This window comes from Haliotis cracherodii, unplaced genomic scaffold (genome assembly GCF_022045235.1).
Source record: "Haliotis cracherodii isolate W230 unplaced genomic scaffold, xgHalCrac1.p SCAF_3, whole genome shotgun sequence".
Classification (NCBI taxonomy): Eukaryota; Metazoa; Mollusca; class Gastropoda; order Lepetellida; family Haliotidae; genus Haliotis; species Haliotis cracherodii.
The window spans coordinates 64975180-64998113 of record NW_027266286.1 but is presented as its reverse complement, the minus strand read 5'-3'; the positions used below and the strand labels follow the sequence as shown (position 1 = coordinate 64998113).

Below are 22934 nucleotides of genomic sequence, written 5' to 3'. Positions count from 1 at the left end.
TCTCAACAACCCCCCACCCCAACCCCACCTCCCCACTATGAAATTCCTTACAATATGGGTGTTACGATCGTCTTACAGCTAAGATCGCGGAACGTGTTTATGGGACCTGGGACCCGTTCCACAAAGCGATCTTAGTGCTACGACTGTCGTAAGCCAGTGTTAAAGAATGGGAGTTACGACCGACTTAGCGCTAAGATATAGCTTTGTGGAACGGGGCCCTGGTCATTCTGTTTCTCCATGACGGTCTCATGGCATCACAGGAAATAGAGCTATTCAAAATCAATAGGCGTGACTTGACTGATTTTGTTGTTGTGACTCGGAAATTGTGTTACTAATCAACGATGTTTCACGGGGACATTGGACCAGCCTCTCGTTACAAGCTGATCAAGGGGCGTGTTCTCCATACTCGATATTCCCCATCGATATGACCAATGAGATTAAGTCTGATGTTTGGAATAACACTTGGTCTTTTTGGGCCATTGTACGTACGCTTCAGTCACTCAAGACGCTGGGGTAGGGGTGAGAATCTGGAGGGGCGACAGTGTGAGGGCTGTACTGAACTCACGATATATATGTTTTTGTTTGTTGTTAGGCACGGCAGACAGCAATATTCCAGTAAAATACGGAGGTCTGTAAATATTCGAGCCGGGACCAGACAAGCTATTAATTGATTTTTACGAGCAAGGTCTCTCACCATCGGGGCCAGATGACACGCATGCAATCAAGCCACAGAGCCTAACGACTCCATACCTTTAACCGCCTCTTGCGCGAGCAAAGATCACTGGGGACATATTCTAACCCGGAATACCCACGTGTGTAATAATAGACACAGGTAAAGGTATGATTAAGGCCCCTTATGGCGCATAAGTGTAGAAATACAATCTCTCGTGAAGTTATCGTCAGTCTATCTAAATTAGTGGCGGCAATATTACATATAAATGCTTTCCCTACACTGCAAACGTTATTACAGACATATGTTGAAACTGTCGAGTTTTATTCAAATTGTGAGAAAAATAAAATATACATGACAAAGTCAGTAACAAAGATGCAATGTATACTATATATATACATATATATATACTACTAAAGAAGAAACACATAGCTGAAAGATGTTATCATTATCAACAAAAGGTTTCACAATATGCACATTGTTGGTTTTCATAACCGCCCGAATACACCGTGTTTACGGAACAATGAGAAATGTTATAGAAACTATAAAAATGAAAGTCTCGTGAATCTTAAAAAAATATTTGAAGTACGTGCTGCGCGCACACTAGTGGCTATGAAAGTGCAGGGCTTTAGTTTCTTCATCAGCTTAATTGATATCAAAGCTCAGAACATTCCTATTGTTCAGTGGCAATTTTAATCCAGCAGATCCTAAACCTGATAGGCCGGTATACGTAACATTACCAAATAGCCCTGATCCTCAGATCCACGTATTGCTGGCCATGCACCGGGAGTGTAATAACATCTCCGACAGATCGAGCGGTGTCTTCTTGATTTCCTGGTTCGGCGGTTGCAGGTCGTCATTGATGATTGTATCCATGGTCACGATATGGAGGTGCTGTATCCTTGACCTTTTCAACCCTGTTACATTGCTATTTTTCTAATATTAAATGAATTCAGCCGTGCATTTCTCTCTCTTTTTTAGCAGTATATGTCTGTTCTTATCAACTCTATAGGGCTCTCATACAGCTTTGTTGAAAGACAAGCTCATGATAAACATTTTCCGGGAGGGATCTTTAACTGCCCTGTGAACACAAGGCCAAAGAGTCAGAATTGATCATCTGTAAAAGTAAATCTGCTGTTAAATAGTTATGGTTATAGATATAACATTTGATATATTATTAAATCAAACATAATTATCCTGTAAATGTGGTTAGGCGACATTTATTATTCAACTAGATTTCATTTACGAATATTTAGAATTGGATTCAAGTCACATTTCAAAACTGTTCAATACTCTCCTTACATATTATAACAATCAGATTATTATTTATAGTGCACAGTGAAACATACACGGAAGCATTCAAATCGAATAAACGCTTAAAAAAATTTAAAATTTACAATTTTAAAATTTAAAATTTCGTGGATTTCTAAGTGCATGATTATTCGTGCGATATTTAGTTTTCACATTTCCATAAACTATTTTTGTTTGAAGTTTGGATAGTTTTCAAATTGCGTCATAATTCCCCTCTTTGTATTTTACCAGAAGTATTCATCGAAATGGTAGAAAGAATTTGAAGCAGTTTCAGCCATCTTGTTATTTAAATGCCGCTTCGTGATGTCTGGATTTGATAACAAAGCCTCATTTGTTTTCGCTTTCTCATTAACTAGTAACTCCTACTTGTATCCCCATGTTGCAGACATTTGTAAACAACGGCATTAATTATGGAAGAAATTCACAGCCGAAGGTCACCAGAGAGCTCCTTGCACTTTCTCCGCGCACCTGACAGCCTCCTAGTTTGTCGTCATACCAACACCACGCTACGCATGCGCGATCATGCTCGAGTAATGGCGGGTGTTTGAGTGAGTTGTTTCAGCGAGTCGACAGAAAACGAGCCGGGAGTTGACAGTGGGGTTTACTAACATCATACAGAGGAATTGCAGTCAGGTAGAATTAACAGAAAGCGTATCACCATTCGAGTTATTGTTCCATCATATTTGTCAGTGAGTTATAAGTTTACAACTGAGTTCCAAAGCAAGTCAATTCATGAGAGGCATATGTCACCGTCACCAAGAATCGATTGCTCCTAAATTAGGCCCAGTCGAACCGTAACAGATCAACAATCAATATACATATAGGTGTCACAGGGTACACTACCACCCCTTAGTGGCCACTAACCCTGGTCATTAAAATAGCAGTTTATCATCATTCGCTAATTTAATACTACAGTGATGTTTTTACTACATGAGTAGATTAAATATTTTACACAATACGTCAACTCACTGGACTGTTTAAAAATATGTGTTCTCCTTGGGTGCTTGAGTCTTTCTGCTAAAGATATTTAATCTCAGAACTGTCTAAATCCTTAAAATTATAAAATTATCTCAAACAAGGACCTTGTGACTTAAAAGTCTTGCTTTTAATAATTTCAAATATGTAAAAGTCAATGGAGTAGTCCTATAGGACTTTGTACCATATGTGATACAACAGGTTGTAGCTATAAGTGTCTGTTCATACCAGACCTTGTGGATCCTAGTGTACTGTGTTTTCGAGCCCCTAAGAAGTATTTCTCGTTGCATGTCTATTAACAATCACAATACACGCAAATTAAATATCTTACCTTTGAGAACATTTATTTCAGGATAGTCAAATCACCACATCAGGGATAGAAACTAACAGTTTTAGTCCACTAGTCCTTATAATGATAAGATTTAGCAAAACTCTTAAAAAGGGCAAATTTCTACTAGTCCTTATGATATCTTAACCATTGGACAGTATGGCAAGGACTATAGGACAAGTGCCAATTTGTAACGCTGCCACATCTTGCCAGTGTAATCATGATAATGCCTCACCAGCCGAGACGAGTCAGTCAGGTGCAATCTTGTTACCGTCACCTGATTTCGAGCCCCTCCAGGACAGTCAAGTTAAAAATAAATGCACAACATGATCAGTCACATGACATTACACACAGGAAGTTTACAAACATCAGCCGATACATTATCGGTGATGCAATTGTTCTCATCAAAATTATCAACAGATCAATTTGATTAAAATGTGCATTAATTAGTGAAAAAGCAAGTTTTGAAGTATGTTTTTATAACTTATTGAATATCTTACCTCGTGTAGCTTAATTCGTAAAATAACTTCAGCGGCAAGTGGCAAACTCTTTGATGTCTTCAGTGAGGCAGAGCTTTGAAGCGTCTACCTTGATTACGTCATTAAGTGCATGGTTACGTATTGTATGGGCCTCGAATTGAGGTAAGGCTCGAAAATGTGATGTTGGGGATATTTATTGGTCTTCTTTATACCAGAAATTGTCATCCATAAAATTGTATGTTTTCTAAATACAGACCTACAGCTAAGTCGTATACTGGTATGCAAGCTGAAAGGGCTACACTGGGTTTATTACACACAATGTTACGGTATTGGGGTTTTGAAAACTTTCATTTGAGCATTTCTGCGCATGCAACTAAAATACATTTGGGTTGTGGTGATTTATTTTGCACAAATACACAGCTCACCTACACAAGGCTGGAGCTTTTCTATAGGACCTCTTTTATTGTGTGACATACAGTAAGTATATATATCACTGACACAGGTGGGAATGGCTTTATCCAGGAGTGCTAGCCCAGGTCAGGGCTTCAGTCACAGCTTTACAAAGTCAGACAAACTCACATGGCAACAACACCTGGATAGAATGAGGGACAGTGTAAATTTAGGTATGCATGTGCAAAGGAAAACCTTCATGGCAGCCATTAGCTACTTGTCTTAGCTTCTGCTCCCAACACTGGGTCCTCAGCATGTGACTATGGAAGTTGGGCGCTTATTATGTCAAATACGGTAATTAATTAGTTATTAGTTACATAATTATGACGACATGAATTGGGAAATTTTATTCCAGTTTGGGAAGTTTAACTGATGTTTGCTACAGGCATGCGAATGGATATCAGCCTCTGATAGGTGTAGATAAATCCCAGAATTCAGTATAAGGACCCCAGAGGAAGACACCGTTCCTACTGCATGTACACAAATGTACTAAGATTTACCTGTGAGTCAAGTCCATCTGTGGAACTGTAAATTCAATAAAATCCTATAGTGTCTGAGGAAATGAAATAGCATGAAGTACAAAGTACTACATCACAATGTCTACGTTCTCATTAAATTAATTTAAGGTTAAATCTCCCATTTGCATATGACTGGAGATAAATGTTACTCATGTTAATGTAAAGGAATTTAGCAATCATTTTTCATTATTGTGTCAGTGTTTATTTATTCTTCTGTCAATAAAGCATCCTCATGGTTGTGGGGCTAGGGACTGATAGTGGTTTCAAAATATAATATAAACAGTTTGAGATGAGCATGATAAGCTGCGTATTTGCTTAAAATATGCATTAAAAAAACTCAAATACACTGACAAATCAAATCCTAGCGTTTCAAATATGCACAAAAACTATAAATACCCTTTACAGCGATAGAAACTAACAGTTTTAGTCCACTAATCCTTATTATGATAACATATAGCAAACCCCTTAGAAATGGCCATTTTCTACTAGTCCTTATGATACCTATACTATTGGGCAGTTTGGCAAGGACTATAGGACTTGTGCCAATTTCTAATGCTGCTGAAGACCAAAAAAGCTTGTCTATAGCTCTAAGAAATATGGGAGAAATATAAGTGAATTTTGATCATTGGCAATTTTAACGACATTTTACACTTGATCTGTGTCCATTTTGAGAAATTAGTTCAGCCCCCCCCCCACCCACATACACGCACGCATGCGCGCATGCACACACACATGCGCGCGCACGCACACACACATGCACATACACACACATGCGCGCACACACACACACGCACACATGCACATACACGCATACACATGCACATACACACACACCTAACCATCTCACAAGTACCCTGTGGCATGCTTGAAACAAATACACACATGACATATATTTTGTCATACATTTTATATCGTGAGGTGATTGTATCGTTCCAGAGTTCTTTTTAGGATGACATGACTCTCTTAAAACATCTCTCATTCTGGACACCCCATTTCATATTAAAGCCAGAACAAATAACAGAGAGGATCTTTGCTGGAGTATCGCTGTGTGTGTCAACAACAAACTGACAAACAAACTGACTGTGAAACGTATTGGCCACCGCACGCTCACTCCTGCCAGTTTCCAGCATGCCAGTAGCCCATAGATGCTCTGCGTGACTTCATAACTAGTTCGTACACAAACAATGAATGACATCAAGTAAATCACAACTGAATGATAAACAGAGTCAATAAGATGGACAAAAATAATGGTCCACAGAGATTAATAGATATTTAAATCAGGAATGACAGCCTATGAATGTGTGTGGCACTACTGCAAGCGACACGTGCAAACTATGTGTTTTGGCATTATATTTTACAGACATAAACGTGCTTGTGGGTTTCACGAAGTGGTAAACGTTTAAGATCTGCATCACTTTGGGCTTTCCTCCCACATCAGTCTGACGCTCCTTGATATAACTCGGAATCAAACTCACTCACTCACTCACTCACTCACTCACTTACTTCAACACAGGATGACCACCCCGAGGAACAAGACAAAGAAAGTTCCGACTAAGCTTGCGATCACAAGCGATGACAGCAAAATCCTGGGTCGGACCACCTCGCTGAGGAGAGAGAAGACGACCAATGACAAAGTGGGTACGCTGAAGATGAGGACGTACAGCAGTGCCTGGACCCCCGTCGTACACAAGCCCTCCAATGAACAGGTGGGATACGGAGCTATAGATAAGTTTTTGGCTATTTGGGCATTTTACCAAAGGGTTTGATTTTGATTTGGTGTCCAAAAGTCTTAGAGGGTGTTCAAATTTTTTTACCCACCTGTTTCGTCACATTTGGGTATTTAACATAAAACCTGTTTCATAACAATCCCTGTAAATCGTTTAAAACTATGTGAATACCATAATAGCTTCCACCATATATACTTAAAATTATCAGAACCACAAGCGTAGCACTTTGGTACCGATTGTATGCAGGATATGTTATTTACCTGTGGAACTATTTTGACCAGTCACCGTAGCGACTTCACGCACAACATGTATTTCGATTGCAAAAACGTTATGTTGACATTTAATTGTCAAACTGCCTCAAATATGACTTTTAGCGGGTCATGGTGCGGCATTAATGATATGTGTATCCATTCTCTTGCAACTAAAGTTCGTTTCAAGACGTCAGTAGGGGTAATATGACCGTGGTTGCTGTTTATAACGGTGAGTTATGCGAGCTATCGATCACTTCGCATACGATTTCGCCGAAATTATTGTTCACATTATTGAATGAAATTTTGAATATAATTAAAACATTTTTATTGCAAACATTAGTCCAGATAAACAATGCACATTTCTTTATATTACCAGATATTATAATAATAGGATTAAATTGTGTACTTCAGTTCAGATTTGTTGACTGGTATTTCCGGTGTTATGTGATCGCGGTTATCAGCTGATAATGTTTTCTGAGATGGGGGAAAACATCGTGTCATTGGAAAACTTGAGTTTATTGAAAATGTTTGTAAATTTTGGGAGCCATGCTTTACCGCGCGCTATAACCGAGTTAGCGCTATATTGAAGGGCGCAATAACGAGGGAACACTGTAGTAGTATACCCGTTTGCATCTGTTTTTCCCTCTCCAGGAAGCCATTTTTTTGTTGATTTGTCTGTTTCTTTAATCACCAATCAGCATCTAATTAAGATACAACATGTACATTGACTAGACAAGATGTGCCTCTTCAATTGGCATCTGTCAGTATGTTTGTTGCAGAAGCTTTTCCGAATGTAACTGTCGGCAAGTGAATTTGGCGATCGGCTGAAACACAATCATTTTATCTAACAGTTGAAATATACGCAATCGTTTTATCTAATAGTTATAATATATACTTTAATTTTATTTCAATAGCAAATTTATAGTTCTCGTGCGTATTTGATGCGCAAGGATTTGATTTGTCGGTGTATTTCAGTTTATTTTATGCATACTTTACACAGATACGCAGCTTATGTCGAGCTCTGTGGGATAGGCGACCATGTCATACGTTCTGCATTTTCATCTACCATCACCAGCTGATGAAGCAGAAATGCCAGAAACCTATGGTTGTTGGTTCGAATCACTGTTCGCCCCGATTATGTTTCTAGGTTTGTCAGCACCATACCCGTGCTCATGGGTTTCACCGAAGTGGTAAACGTCTGAGACCTGCATCACTTTGGGCTTTCCTCCCACATTAAGCTGACACGCTGCGATATAACTGGAATACTGTTAAAAGCGGCGTTAAACCCAACTCAATCACTCACTCACTCACTCTCTGTCACGTTCAGCCATGATTCACCACCTTTATTGCTTCTTGCTCCTGTCATCTATTTCAGATTTTCAAAGAGAGAAGAGATCTTGTTTCACACTGGGTAAGGAAGTATTAATATGGTTTACTCTTTACATCCAAGACGGCCTCCGTGGTCTAGTGATAGAGCGTCCGCCCGGAGAGCGGAAGGTCCGAGGTTCGATCCCCGGCCGTTGCATACCAAAAGACGTTAAAAGATGGTACTTGTTATTACCCTGTCTGGCGCTCAGCATTAAGGGGCTAAAACAAGGACTGGTCGGCTCGGAGTCAGTATACTGTATCTGAGTGGGGTATTCATGTTAAACTGCGGCATGGTATCTCAGTGAGCTAGCACTATAAATCAGCAACAGTCTGGACTAGTTCAAGCAGACACACATGCATGCACGTCGCTATGTTCAGTGCAATAATCTTGGATGCGACGTTAAACCCCATTTCACCTCACCTCACCTCACCTCACCTCACCTCACCTCACCTCACCTCACCTCACCTCACCTTACCTTACCTCACCTCACCTCACCTCATCTCATCTCACCTTTACATCAGGGTCAAAACTTGTGTCAAGTAGTAAACTTCTCCAGTACCTTGTGGTATCTTTCCAAAGACAGCCCTTTTTATTATGAGAATCTTTAATACCCATTTCTGTAGATGACAATAACTTCATACATGCAGACAATGTTGAGAACAAGGTATTCAGATTGCCAGGTCCCTGTGTATTAGAGCTGATCTTCGGCAACCCATGATTGTCGTAAAAGGCGACTAGCGGGATTGAGTGGTCAGTCTTGCTGACTTGGTTGATGCATGTCATCATATCCCAATTGCGTAGATTGATGTGCATGATGTCAATTACTGGATTGTGCTGTCAAGATTTGATTATTTACTGGGGGCACTGGTGGCTTAGTTGTCTAAGGTGCTGCTATTTCGTTATGCAGAGTTGCATCTCTTAGCCATGCAAGAAACCTATGATTGTGGGTTCGAATCCCGGTTAGCCCTGTGCTCATGGGTTTCACCAAAGTGTTTAACGTCTGAGGTTCCAAATGAAGCTGACATGCCGTGACATAACTGGAATACTATTAAAAGCCGCTTAAATCACAACTCATGCAATCATGATTTTTTACCAACTGCCGTCATATTGCTGGAATATTGCTGAGTGCGGCATTAAACAATTATTGTTAAAAATGTAATCAGATATCCAGGATCAATATATTCATGAGATATACAGATGGCTGGTTTACTGTGCTATTCTGCAGCCTTGATAATGTCTTGAATGACTTCCTCTTTGTAATCACCCAGAATGCATTATGAGTTTGTCTTGACCCACTGTGTGTGTTGCCATAGCTGAGCCTATGCTGCTTAAAGAAGAGGTGATTGTGACTTTACTCCTGTTGAAAATCGTCAAGAATCGATGCTTTTTGACATTTCAGTATGATCTGTGGACTGACTCGCAGAGGAAGCGTTTTCTCGACATCATCTTCCATCAGTGTAAACGGCCACAGAAGAAGTTTGTCCAGGACTGGTTCCGCGAGTATGTTCCGTTGCAGCACCTTGACTTCACCTCCGTCCTTCCCAGAATCCTGTCTGTGTACATCTTCTCCTTCCTGGAACCCAAGAGTCTTTCCCGGGCGGCCCAGGTGTCCTGGCATTGGAAGTTTCTCAGTGAACAGGTCTGTTGGTGTCCAGTGCCTCATGCAACAAATTGATCGTAGCTATGACTGTCGTAAGGCTAGTAGTTCCACACTGAGCAGGTCTGTTGGTGTCCAGTGCCTCATGTAACAAAGTGATCGTAGCTACGACTGTCTTAAGGCTACTAGTTCTTCATTGAGCAGGTCTGTTGGTGTCCCATGCCTTATGTAACAAAGTGATCGTAGCTACGACTTTCGTAAGAAAAGTAGTTCTTCAATGTGCAGGTCTGTTGGTGTCCAGTTGCTCATTTAACAAAGTGATCGTAGCTATGACTGTTCTTCAATGAGCAGGTCTGTTGGTGTCCCATACCTCATCTAACAAAGTGATCGTAGCTACGACTGTCGTAAGTCTATAAGTTCTGCAAAAGCAGGTTTGTTGGTGTCCCATACCTCATTTAACAAAGTGATCGTAGCTACGACTGTCGTAAGTCTATAAGTTCATCAATAAGCAGGTCTGTTGGTGTCCCATACCTCATTTAACAAAGTGATCATAGCTACGACAGTCGTAAGGCTAGTAGTTCCACTCTGAGCAGGTCTTTTGGTGTCCCATGCCTCATGTAACAAGTGATCGTAGCTACGACTGTTCTTCACTGAGCAGGTCTGTTGATGTCTAGCTGCTCATTTAACAAAGTGATCGTAGGTATGGCTGTCGTAAATCTATCAGTTCCTCAGTGAGCACTGAGGAGGTCTGTTGGTGTCCAGTGCGGATATAACAAAGAGATCGTAGCTACGACTAGAAGTAGTTCAATGAACAGATCTGTTGGTGTCCAGTGCCTCATGTTAACAAAGTGATTATAACTCTTTCTGTTAAAAGTTGACCCCAGGAGGCTCCTTGATTTCTAACTCTGACCAGTGAGTGTTGTTTTGTCAGGACGAGGTCTGGGCAGGCAAGTGTCTGAAGTACGGCTGGTTCCTGCCCTACACAGCAGCTGACAACGAGTATGGGGCGTGGAAGAGACACTACATCGCCTGTGTCCAGACGCTTGACTACGTCTCGGGGAGTGGCATGGTGAGGGAATAATAATTGGCAATTTGTTTAATATTGTGTGCAATGCCATGGCAACCTAATCTTTAACTTGAAATAAAAACTTAAGAATGATCCAAATTTTAAACGAAATAATGATAACCCCGAAGAGTGTAGACTAATACCACGATTCTCTCTGGCAGGATGACCTCTACGGCACAAGGTCAGATGGTTCCCGCTGGCAGAACAAGAAGAAGAATATCCGAACGAAGCCTAACCGACTCGACTCTTCAGACAGTCGTAAGTCACTATGTGCAACTGTCACCTCAGTTGTTGGATGCAAGGCTCTATTAATGTGTGACATGGGACAGTCGCCCGTTTCCCGAGGCAAGCGTGTCCACTGGCCTATGTCAAAGTCTAGTTTTCACCCTTGCCGTTTCAAGCCAACTTTTCTTGGGTCAATAGTGGTGCCACCCTGTGTAGAGCATGAGTTGCGTCCCTTGTGATGGAACACAATATCCAATGGGATCGCTGTTCTTATTTCGAATGGCTTCACAAAGAGGACAACTACCTTAGTTAAGACCTGGGCCCTCTTGCACAAAGCGATCTTACTACTACAACTGTTGTAAGCCAATGTTAAAGTATGTGAGTTACGATCATCTTAGCGCTAAGATCATTTTGTGCAAGTGGGCCCTGGTCGGTCAGATAATGAAAAGAATTGAGATTTTGTTCCTGACTGCAAACAAAGTAACGGATTACTGCTGTTAAGATATTATTACTGCCTTATTTTGTTCTTACAATGATACAAGCACACTGACTAGTGACTGAGTATGGTTTTACGCTGGTTTTAGCAATATTCCAGCAATATCACGGAGGCGGACATCAGAAATGGGCTCGAACCTAGGTCTGCGGCGTGACAAGTGAACTCTTTAACCACTAGGCTACCTGACTGCCCCACTGACTAGTGAGATTACACAGTATCAGGGGCGGTCGGGTAGCCTAGTGGTTAAAGCGTTCGCTCGTCACGCCGAAGACCCGGGTTTGATTCCCGACATGAGTACAATGTGTGAAGCCCATTTCTGGTGTCCTCCAGCGTGATATTGCTGGAATATTGCTAAAAGCGGCGTAAAACCATACTCACTCACTCACTCACTCACACAATATCAAGCAACACTGCACATTGAGGCAACATGAAGCACTCAATAAGAGGTCATCTGAAAAAGATCGCGGCATCTCTGTCACTGTGATAAGTCATTCAGTCGTTAAAAATACAATGAAGTTTTCACTCAAATATATAAAAGTACTTAGACTAGTTGATTGCAAACTAAGAGCGCCTTCGAAAATATTTGTCTTTGCATAACTTTTGGAAAAATGTCATTGCTAAATCGCAGGCTATGGCCATTTTTTTTCGCAACCCAGATGTTGATTCTGTTAAATGTTCTCTGTTTGGGCAAGCGATATGTGCTATGTTTTAGTACAGAAAAGTCTGCTTGAAAGGGCAAGGGTGATGTACTAGGTATTCTAGGTGATCTATACTATACATCACATAGTCTGGATTAATGAATGAACGGTCAGATATATAAAATTTGGGCCCCAGTGCTTATTGCACAATGTATCGCAAGACAGCTCTCCGTATGGTGATTTACTGTGATTTATGTGCCAATACACCAACCCTAATGACTAGGCTTTGATATGGGTTAGTGGACACTCCTGCCTCAGGGAGATGATTGTACTAGTGAACCGGACAGCATCCTGAAACAAGACATTAATTGGTTTGGCCTATATAGTAAGTCTTGAACCTCTGAGGGGCGGTCAGGTAGCCTAGTGGTTAAAGCGTTCGCTTGTCACGTCGATTCCCGACATGGATACAATGTGTGAAGCCCATTTCTGGTGTCCCCCGCCTTAATATTGCTGGAATATTGCTAAAAGCGGCGTTAAACAATACTCACTCACTCACTCACTTGAACCTCTGAACTTTGGGTAATTTTTGAAACTTGCTTGTTGAGATCCAACTGTTAGGAACAATTGAATGGTTTTGTAGGTCGGTTGATGGATGTGCGACCGCCATGGCAGGGACCAGATTACAAGCCCCAGGATCTACACAAGTCACACATTGCCATGGTAACTGAGAAGAATCCCAATGACCCTGACCTTCCCAAGTCATCATTAGTCCTCCATAACCGGTGGGGCATCATTCGCAAACAACATGAAAATTCCGTGTCAAAGTCGCTGGACTTTGAGATTGGTCTCGACACGAGTCGGAGGAGAGAACGACATCGCCTTATTGTGAGTTGTGTTTGGAAATGTTGGATTATCTCCTTTTACTGACTGCTTTGAGAGAGAATTCTTTGCATGTACTGGTTGCATGAACAAGGTTACAGGTATCACATTCTGAATAGGCCATGAAGGACATGGGTAAATATGTCTAGCATTGATTTCACAGGGTGCAAAATGAGGTGGTGTTGACTTATATATATTCAGATTATGATTTGTTTAAATCGAGCACAGCCACTTACCTTTTTGTCTACTTTACCTTGGTGCACAAAGAACAGTTGATAATGGAAAAATGTATATTCATTATTTTCCAAATTTATTATCTCATTTGAAAATGAAGGTTGTTAAGATAAATTTTATCTTTGATGACAGTCTGGAGAGGAATATGATCCTCGGAGCGTCAACAACCGCACCCTGACCGAATGTATCCACTTGGAGAATATTGCAGAGACAAGGTTTCGGGAACTTGTGGAGACAAATGGCCTTCCGCCGAACAGGACGGCCATCAGGAGGTGTGTGGAGGGAGAGGGAGAGGCCACCAAGAGGTGGGGGGAGAGGGAGGGGCCATAAGGAAGTGGTTGGTGAGAGGGAGGGGCCATCAGGAAGTGGTGGGGGAAGGCCATCAGGAAGGGGTGGAGGGAGAGGGAGGAGCCATCAGGATGTGGTGGGGGAGAGGGAGGAGCCATCAGGAGGTGGGGGGAGAGGGAGGGGCCATAAGGAAGTGGTTGGTGAGAGGGAGGGGCCATCAGGAAGTGGTGGGGGAGAGGCCATCAGGAAGTGGTGGGGGAGAGGGAGGAGCCATCAGGATGTGGTGGGGGAGAAGGAGGAGCCATCAGGAGGTGGTGGAGGGTGAGGGAGGGGGAGGAAGGGGCCATCAGGAGGTGGTGGAGGGTGAGGGAGGGGCCATCAGGAGGTGTTGGAGGGAGAGGGCCATCAGGAGGTGATGGAGGGAGAGGGCCATCAGGAGGTGGTGGAGGGAGAGGGAGGGGCCATCAGGAGGTGGTGGAGGGAGGGGCCATCAGGAGGTGGTGGAGGGAGATGGAGGGGGATGAAGGGGCCATCAGGAGGTGATGGAGGGGGAGGAAGGGGCCATCAGGAGGTGGTGGAGGGTGAGGGAGGGGGAGGAAGGGGCAATCAGGAGGTGGTGGAGGGTGAGGGAGGGGCCATCAGGAGGTGATGGAGGAGAGGGCCATCAGGAGGTGATGGAGGGAGGGGCCATCAGGAGGTGGTGGAGGGAGAGGGAGAGGGCCATCAGGAGGTGGTGGAGGGAGAGGGACATCAGGAGGTGATGGAGGGAGAGGGAGAGGGCCATCAGGAGGTGGTGGAGGGAGAGGGAGAGGGCCATCAGGAGGTGGTGGAGGGAGAGGGAGAGGGCCATCAGGAGGTGGTGGAGGGAGAGGGAGAAGGCCATCAGGAGGTGGTGGAGGGAGAGGGAGAGGGCCATCAGGAGGTGGTGGAGGGAGATGGAGGGGGATGAAGGGGCCATCAGGAGGTGATGGAGGGGGAGGAAGGGGCCATCAGGAGGTGGTGGAGGGTGAGGGAGGGGGAGGAAGGGGCAATCAGGAGGTGGTGGAGGGTGAGGGAGGGGCCATCAGGAGGTGATGGAGGAGAGGGCCATCAGGAGGTGATGGAGGGAGGGGCCATCAGGAGGTGGTGGAGGGAGAGGTAGGGGCCATCAGGAGGTGGTGGAGGGAGAGGGCCATCTGAAGGTGATGGAGGGAGAGGGAGAGGGACATCAGGAGGTGATGGAGGGAGAGGGAGGGGCCATCAGGAGGTGGTAGAGGGAGAGGGAGGGGCCATCAGAAGGTGATGGAGGGGGAGGAAGGGGCTATCAGGAGGTGGTGGGGGAGAGGGAGAGGGCCATCAGGAGGTGGTGGAGGGAGAGGGAGAGGGCCATCAGGAGGTGGTGGAGGGAGAGGGACATCAGGAGGTGATGGAGGGAGAGGGAGAGGGCCATCAGGAGGTGGTGGAGGGAGAGGGAGAGGGCCATCAGGAGGTGGTGGAGGGAGAGGGAGAAGGCCATCAGGAGGTGGTGGAGGGAGAGGGCCATCAGGAGGTGGTTGGAAGGAGAAGTTCTTCCTTGTTAAATTAATTATGTGGATCATGCCTAAAGTATCAGTGTCTTTACACCAGGTCTGACCTGTCAGGAGGCGGAAGGTATCCCACCCCGTACAACCAGGTGACCACACTGCCCCCTGGTGGCAGCCAGGTGACGGCAACACCGCGCATCATCTTCATCTCCTCCCGAGTCCCAGCAGCAGAGGTGAGGTGGCAGTGAACTGATGACAGAACATGTCTGAATAATCATCCTCATCATCATCATCCTCCTCCTCATCATCATCATGATAATCATGTGCAATCAGTTTATCAGATGTATGATGCTGGAGCAGTTGTATTGCCAAGGTGTTTGAACCTGTCTGTGACAAAAACATTTGTGCCCAAACATCTAAGCATCATTTTCAGTAGAGTTAAGTGGTATCACGTTGACTATCATTTGTTGAGCTTACAAGACCAAACAAAATTTTGCTAGACTAGGGCTTCAGGCTGGTGGCTATTGTTGCGGACTGTTAAACACTTAGTCTTGTGTTTGAGACTCCGATTATTTGAGGAATTTTTTTTTTTAAATGGAAACAAAAATGAAATGTGCGGTAGACTTTATGATAATGAGGGAGGTGCCCGAGAACAAGGACTATTATTTATTTTTTAGCCTTAGTTATACTTAACATTGTGTCTGTATCTGCAGCTGCTGCTTGATGCCGTCATGTTTGGTGTGATCCCGATCGTGTACGAGTATGGAGGGACGAGCACAGAGACGCTGATGCATCAGATCGAGAAGGTTCTACAGGGCAGGAATGCTCAGTATGTACATTTAAAAATTCACTTGCTTGATTCTTGTTTGAAGAAACTTCTTGATCGTGAACTCATGTCAATATATTTTTCATGTTTGTTACATGACATTTGATGTTGTCAGGAGCGTGGGCCTGTTTACTCATTCGGATGAGCCAGGCGACATCCGTCTCGTCCATGGCTGCACCGTCAACATCAACAACTACGATGCCTCCGAGTCGTGCGAGTTCTTTGAAAGCGTGACCAACCACATCCTCCCAGCCAACATGGGGGGACAGCTGGATGTGTTTGTCCCTCTGGCTGCATCGGGTGAGTCTTTCACGACAATGTGGGCGTACCTTTAAGTTATAACAAGGACCCTTTCACTTTCATCACTCTTGTCTGCTGGTTAATTTTATGAATCAAACTCAAATTATAATCTAGTTATGACTATTGGTCTTTCAGCACATATTAACTGCATGTGTAGATTTCATAAGTTTGTGTTTTCCTGTAATCTGAAGTTGATGCTGTGATATAAGAACCCCAACTCACTGACCGAGGTCCATGTTGCAGAGGCTGGGATGGAGCTGATGGTGCAGCTGAGTGTCCTCACAGGGATGCAGTTCTCCTCACCAACCGGGATCATCGGCTCCTACAACCATGGTAAGTCGCAGGTAGCATCGGCTCCTACAACCACGGTAAGTCGCAGGTAGCATCAGCTCCTACAACCACAGTAAGTCGCAGGTAGCATCGGCTCCTACAACCACGGTAAGTCGCAGGTAGCATCAGCTCTTACAACCACGGTAAGTCGCAGGTAGCATCAGCTCCTACAACCACGGTAAGTCGCAGGTAACATCAGCTCCTACAACCTCAGTAAGTCGCAGGTAACATCGGCTCCTACAACCACGGTAAGTCACAGGTAACATCAGCTCCTACAACCTCAGTAAGTCGCAGGTAGCATCAGCTCTTACAACCACGGTAAGTCGCAGGTAACATCAGCTCCTACAACCTCAGTAAGTCGCAGGTAGCATCGGCTCCTACAACCACGGTAAGTCACAGGTAACATCAGCTCCTACAACCTCAGTAAGTCGCAGGTAGCATCAGCTCCTACAACCACGGTAAGTCGCAGGTAGCATCAGCTCCTACAACCACAGTAAGTCGCAGGTAGCATCGGCTCCTACAACCACGGTAAGTCGCAGGTAGCATCGGCTCCTACAACCACGGTAAGTCACAGGTAGCATCGGCTCCTACAACCACGGTAAGTCGCAGGTAGCATTGGCTCCTACAACCACAGTAAGTCGCAGGTAGCATCGGCTCCTACAACCACGGTAAGTCGCAGGTAGCATCAGCTCTTACAACCACGGTAAGTCGCAGGTAGCATCAGCTCTTACAACCACGGTAAGTCGCAGGTAGCATCAGCTCCTACAACCACACTAAGTCGCAGGTAGCATCGGCTCCTACAACCACGGTAAGTCGCAGGTAGCATCAGCTCCTACAACCACAGTAAGTCGCAGGTAGCATCGGCTCCTACAACCACGGTAAGTCGCAGGTAGCATCAGCTCCTACAACCACAGTAAGTCACAGGTAGCATCGGCTCCTACAACCACGGTAAGTCGCAGGTAGCATCAGCTCTTACAACCACGGTAAGTCGCAGGTAACATCAGCTCCTACAACCACAGTAAGTCGCAGGTAGCATCGGCTCCTACAACCACGGTAAGTCGCAGGTAGCATCAGCTCTTACAACCACAGTAAGTCGCAGGTAGCATCAGCTCCTACAACCACAGTAAGTCGCAGGTAACATCAGCTCCTACAACCACAGTAAGTCGCAGGTGGCATCGGCTCCTACAACCACGGTAAGTCGCAGGTAGCATCAGCTCTTACAACCACAGTAAGTCGCAGGTAGCATCAGCTCCTACAACCACAGTAAGTCGCAGGTAGCATCAGCTCCTACAACCACGGTAAGTCGCAGGTAGCATCAGCTCCTACAACCACGGTAAGTCACAGGTAGCATCGGCTCCTACAACCACGGTAAGTCGCAGGTAGCATCAGCTCCTACAACCACGGTAAGTCACAGGTAGCATCGGCTCCTACAACCACGGTAAGTCACAGGTAGCATCGGCTCCTACAACCACGGTAAGTCACAGGTAGCATCGGCTCCTACAACCACGGTAAGTCGCAGGTAGCATCAGCTCTTACAACCACGGTAAGTCGCAGGTAGCATCGGCTCCTACAACCACGGTAAGTCGCAGGTAGCATCAGCTCCTACAACCACAGTAAGTCGCAGGTAGCATGGGCTCCTACAACAACGGTAAGTCGCAGGTAGCATCAGCTCTTACAACCACGGTAAGTCGCAGGTAACATCAGCTCCTACAACCACAGTAAGTCGCAGGTAGCATCGGCTCCTACAACCACGGTAAGTCGCAGGTAGCATCAGCTCTTACAACCACGGTAAGTCGGAGGTAGCATCAGCTCCTACAACCACAGTAAGTCGCAGGTAGCATCAGCTCTTACAACCACGGTAAGTCGCAGGTAACATCAGCTCCTACAACCACAGTAAGTCGCAGGTAGCATCGGCTCCTACAACCACGGTAAGTCGCAGGTAGCATCAGCTCTTACAACCACGGTAAGTCGCAGGTAGCATCAGCTCCTACAACCACAGTAAGTCGCAGGTAGCATGGGCTCCTACAACCACGGTAAGTCGCAGGTAGCATCGGCTCCTACAACCACGGTAAGTCGCAGGTAGCATCGGCTCCTACAACCACGGTAAGTCACAGGTAGCATCAGCTCCTACAACCACGGTAAGTCGCAGGTAGCATCGGCTCCTACAACCACGGTAAGTCGCAGGTAGCATGGGCTTCTACAACCACGGTAAGTCACAGGTAGCATCAGCTCCTACAACCACGGTAAGTCGCAGGTAGCATCGGCTCCTACAACCACGGTAAGTCGCAGGTAGCATGGGCTCCTACAACCACGGTAAGTCACAGGTAGCATCGGCTCCTACAACCACGGTAAGTCACAGGTAGCATCAGCTCCTACAACCACGGTAAGTCGCAGGTAGCATCGGCTCCTACAACCACGGTAAGTCGCAGGTAGCATGGGCTCCTACAACCACGGTAAGTCGCAGGTAGCATCGGCTCCTACAACCACGGTAAGTCACAGGTAGCATCGGCTCCTACAACCACAGTAAGTCGCAGGTAGCATCGGCTCCTACAACCACGGTAAGTCGCAGGTAGCATCGGCTCCTACAACCACGGTAAGTCACAGGTAGCATGGGCTCCTACAACCACGGTAAGTCACAGGTAGCATCGGCTCCTACAACCACGGTAAGTCGCAGGTAGCATTGGCTCCTACAACCACGGTAAGTCGCAGGTAGCATGGGCTCCTACAACCACGGTAAGTCACAGGTAGCATCAGCTCCTACAACCACAGTAAGTCGCAGGTAGCATTAGCTCTTACAACCACGGTAAGTCGCAGGTAGCATCAGCTCCTACAACCACAGTAAGTCGCAGGTAGCATGGGCTCCTACAACCACAGTAAGTCGCAGGTAGCATCAGCTCTTACAACCACGGTAAGTCGCAGGTAGCATCGGCTCCTACAACCACGGTAAGTCGCAGGTAGCATCGGCTCCTACAACCACGGTAAGTCGCAGGTAGCATCAGCTCCTACAACCATGGTAAGTCGCAGGTAGCATCGGCTCCTACAACCACGGTAAGTCACAGGTAGCATCGGCTCCTACAACCACGGTAAGTCGCAGGTAGCATCGGCTCCTACAACCACGGTAAGTCGCAGGTAGCATCGGCTCCTACAACCACGGTAAGTCGCAGGTAGCATCAGCTCCTACAACCACAGTAAGTCGCAGGTAGCATCGGCTCCTACAACCACGGTAAGTCGCAGGTAGCATCGGCTCCTACAACCACGGTAAGTCGCAGGTAGCATCGGCTCCTACAACCACGGTAAGTCACAGGTAGCATCGGCTCCTACAACCACGGTAAGTCACAGGTAGCATCGGCTCCTACAACCACGGTAAGTCGCAGGTAACATCGGCTCTTACAACCTCCGTCAGTCACAGGTAACATCGGCTCCTACAACCACAGTAAGTCGCAGGTAGCATGGGCTCCTACAACCATGGTAAGTCGCAGGTAACATCGGCTCTTACAACCTCCGTCAGTCACAGGTAACATCGGCTCCTACAACCACGGTAAGTTGCAGGTAGCATCGGCTCCTACAACCACGGTAAGTCGCAGGTAGCATCAGCTCCTAAAACCACGGTAAGTCACAGGTAGCATCGGCTCCTACAACCACGGTAAGTCGCAGGTAGCATCGGCTCTTACAACCACGGTAAGTCGCAGGTAGCATCGGCTCCTACAACCACGGTAAGTCACAGGTAGCATCGGCTCCTACAACCACGGTAAGTCACAGGTAGCATCGGCTCCTACAACCACGGTAAGTCGCAGGTAACATCGGCTCTTACAACCTCCGTCAGTCACAGGTAACATCGGCTCCTACAACCACAGTAAGTCGCAGGTAGCATGGGCTCCTACAACCATGGTAAGTCGCAGGTAACATCGGCTCTTACAACCTCCGTCAGTCACAGGTAACATCGGCTCCTACAACCACGGTAAGTGGCAGGTAACATTGGCCCTTACAACCTCCGTCAGTCTCAGGTAACATTGGCTCCTACAACCTCCGTCAGTCACAGGTAACATCGGCTCTTACAACCTCCGTCAGTCACAGGTAACATCAGCTCCTACAACCACGGTAAGTCGCAGGTAACATTGGCTCTTACAACCTCCGTCAGTCTCAGGTAACATTGGCTCCTACAACCACGGTAAGTCGCAGGTAACATTGGCTCTTACAACCTCCGTCAGTCTCAGGTAACATTGGCTCTTACAACCTCAGTCAGTCTCAGGTAACATTGGCTCCTACAACCTCAGTCAGTCTCAGGTAACATCGGCTCCTACAACCTCCGTCAGTCTCAGGTAACATCAGCTCCTACAACCACGGTAAGTCGCAGGTAACATTGGCTCTTACAACCTCAGTCAGTCTCAGGTAACATTGGCTCCTACAACCTCAGTCAGTCTCAGGTAACATCAGCTCCTACAACCACGGTAAGTCTTGAGTACATCAGCTCTTACCTCTTTAAAGCTGGCCTTCTTTGTTTTGAGGAACCAGGTTTGACCCAGTTGTCTTAGCGCTTCACTAATGCGGAAAACGTCTAAGACCTGCAACAAATTGGGTCTTCCCCCCCACCAGTAGCTGAAATGTTGTGATGTGACTGAATAACTGTTCAATATGGTGTTAAATCCATCACCTTTCAGTCCCTCTTTTGTATAAACACAACATTGACCTTACCTCTCTAATTGTTTCAGTGAACACAGAGTGGCTGATACCATATAAGGACGGCCAGCCCACAGAGAAGTATTTCTGTCCAAGCAAGCTCCGTGTGTGGGCAAATGTGGCCGATCAGGCCCTGGAAGCAATCACAGACTGTCAGCAGATCATGGCGCCTTACTTTGAGAAAGCCCATCGGGACATTGCAGCTCAGCTCACTGGTGAGTACACACAATGTGGACACGGCCCTACGCTCATGGAAATACAGATGCCTTGTCTGTTATAATTTGTGTGTTGTTTAACACCACACTCAGCCATATTCAATGTATGAAAGTAATTGAGTCATGACGAGACAATCTGGTGATTGATATGAGTTAAGATCCATGCCATCAGCCAGGTCACGGAGCCGAGCCTGACCACCCAATCAACTAAATCGCCTTGTTCGACAAGCATGGACTGCTGTGGACACGTTTTAACCCAGACTCTACTGTTTATTATCCCCTGCCATGATGTGGAAGGCGGAATGGATGCTGTCCGTCCGTCCGTCCATCGGCACATTATGTTTCCTTTCTGGAGCAGAACTAAAAAAAAACATATCTTAACCGAACTCAGACAGGTCTAGTTGTGAACTGGTGCCTTTTGATAGTTTGGTGATATTTAAAAAATTTATTTTTCTAGTTTCCATGGCAGCGATTTTGACTTAGACTGAAAATAGTGGTAGTGCTCTTTTCTGGAGCAGATCTTGAAAACCATGCAATATTTCTCCACCAAACTTGGCACATAGATAGCTCTTATATCTGGTGGTGAACCGTTGCCTTTTGATAGTTTGGGATTTTTAAGATTTATTTTTCATGTTTCTATAGCAACAACTTTGACTTTGACTGAAAATGGCCGTAGTTCTCGTTTCTGGAGCAGATCTTGAAAACTGTACAATTTTTCTTGCCTTGCACACAACCGGACATGTCATATTGGTGGGGGATACGAGTATTTCATGCTTGTTAGAAGGAAGGATTAGCAGTAACACCTATACTCACTTCACACTCACATTCAGCTGCTGACAATGATGTGACGGACAAACTTCTCAAAGTGGCATTAAACACAATCTCACTCACTCACTCACGTAGAGGGGAATGTTCGAGTAACTGGAGGAGCAGGGGAGATTCCCCTACTTAAAACACATCTCTACTCTTTAGGGCTGGGACGAAACACCAACTGTGCAATCCGATACGTATCATGATACCTTAATCATGATCGGATACGTATCATGATACCTTAATCATGATCGGATATGTATCATGATACCTTAATCATGATCCGATATGTATCATGATATCTTAATCATGATCGGATATGTATCATGATACCTTAATCATAATCCGATATGTATCATGATACCTTAATCATGATCGGATATGTATCATGATACCTTATTCATGATCGGATATGTATCATGATACCTTAATCATGATCGGATATGTATCATGATACCTTAATCATGATCCGATACGTATCATGATACCTTAATCATGATCGGATACGTATCATGATACCTTAATCATGATCCGATATGTATCATGATACCTTAATCATGATCGGATACGTATCATGATACCTTAATCATGATCCGATATGTATCATGATACCTTAATCATGATCGGATACGTATCATGATACCTTAATCATGATCGGATACATATCATGATACCTTAATCATGATCCGATATGTATCATGATACCTTAATCATGATCCGATATGTATCATGATACCTTAATCATGATCGGATATGTATCATGATACCTTAAT

General features: G+C 45.2%; 1 protein-coding gene across 1 annotated transcript in view; it reads left to right on the top strand.

The window, feature by feature from the left end:
- Positions 1-2529: 2529 nt before the first annotated feature.
- LOC139474744 (epithelial cell-transforming sequence 2 oncogene-like) overlaps positions 2530-22934 on the top strand; it is a 68866-nt gene continuing 48461 nt past the window's right edge. Inside the window, exons 1-13 of the mRNA XM_071257862.1 lie at positions 2530-2614; positions 6245-6437; positions 8085-8120; positions 9478-9717; positions 10607-10744; positions 10903-10999; positions 12741-12985; positions 13346-13485; positions 15107-15236; positions 15717-15832; positions 15945-16129; positions 16373-16462; positions 21169-21351. Of these exons, the coding sequence (XP_071113963.1) occupies positions 6246-6437; positions 8085-8120; positions 9478-9717; positions 10607-10744; positions 10903-10999; positions 12741-12985; positions 13346-13485; positions 15107-15236; positions 15717-15832; positions 15945-16129; positions 16373-16462; positions 21169-21351 (1792 nt within the window). The 5' untranslated portion in view covers positions 2530-2614; position 6245. The remainder of the gene's footprint in view (positions 2615-6244; positions 6438-8084; positions 8121-9477; positions 9718-10606; positions 10745-10902; positions 11000-12740; positions 12986-13345; positions 13486-15106; positions 15237-15716; positions 15833-15944; positions 16130-16372; positions 16463-21168; positions 21352-22934) is intronic.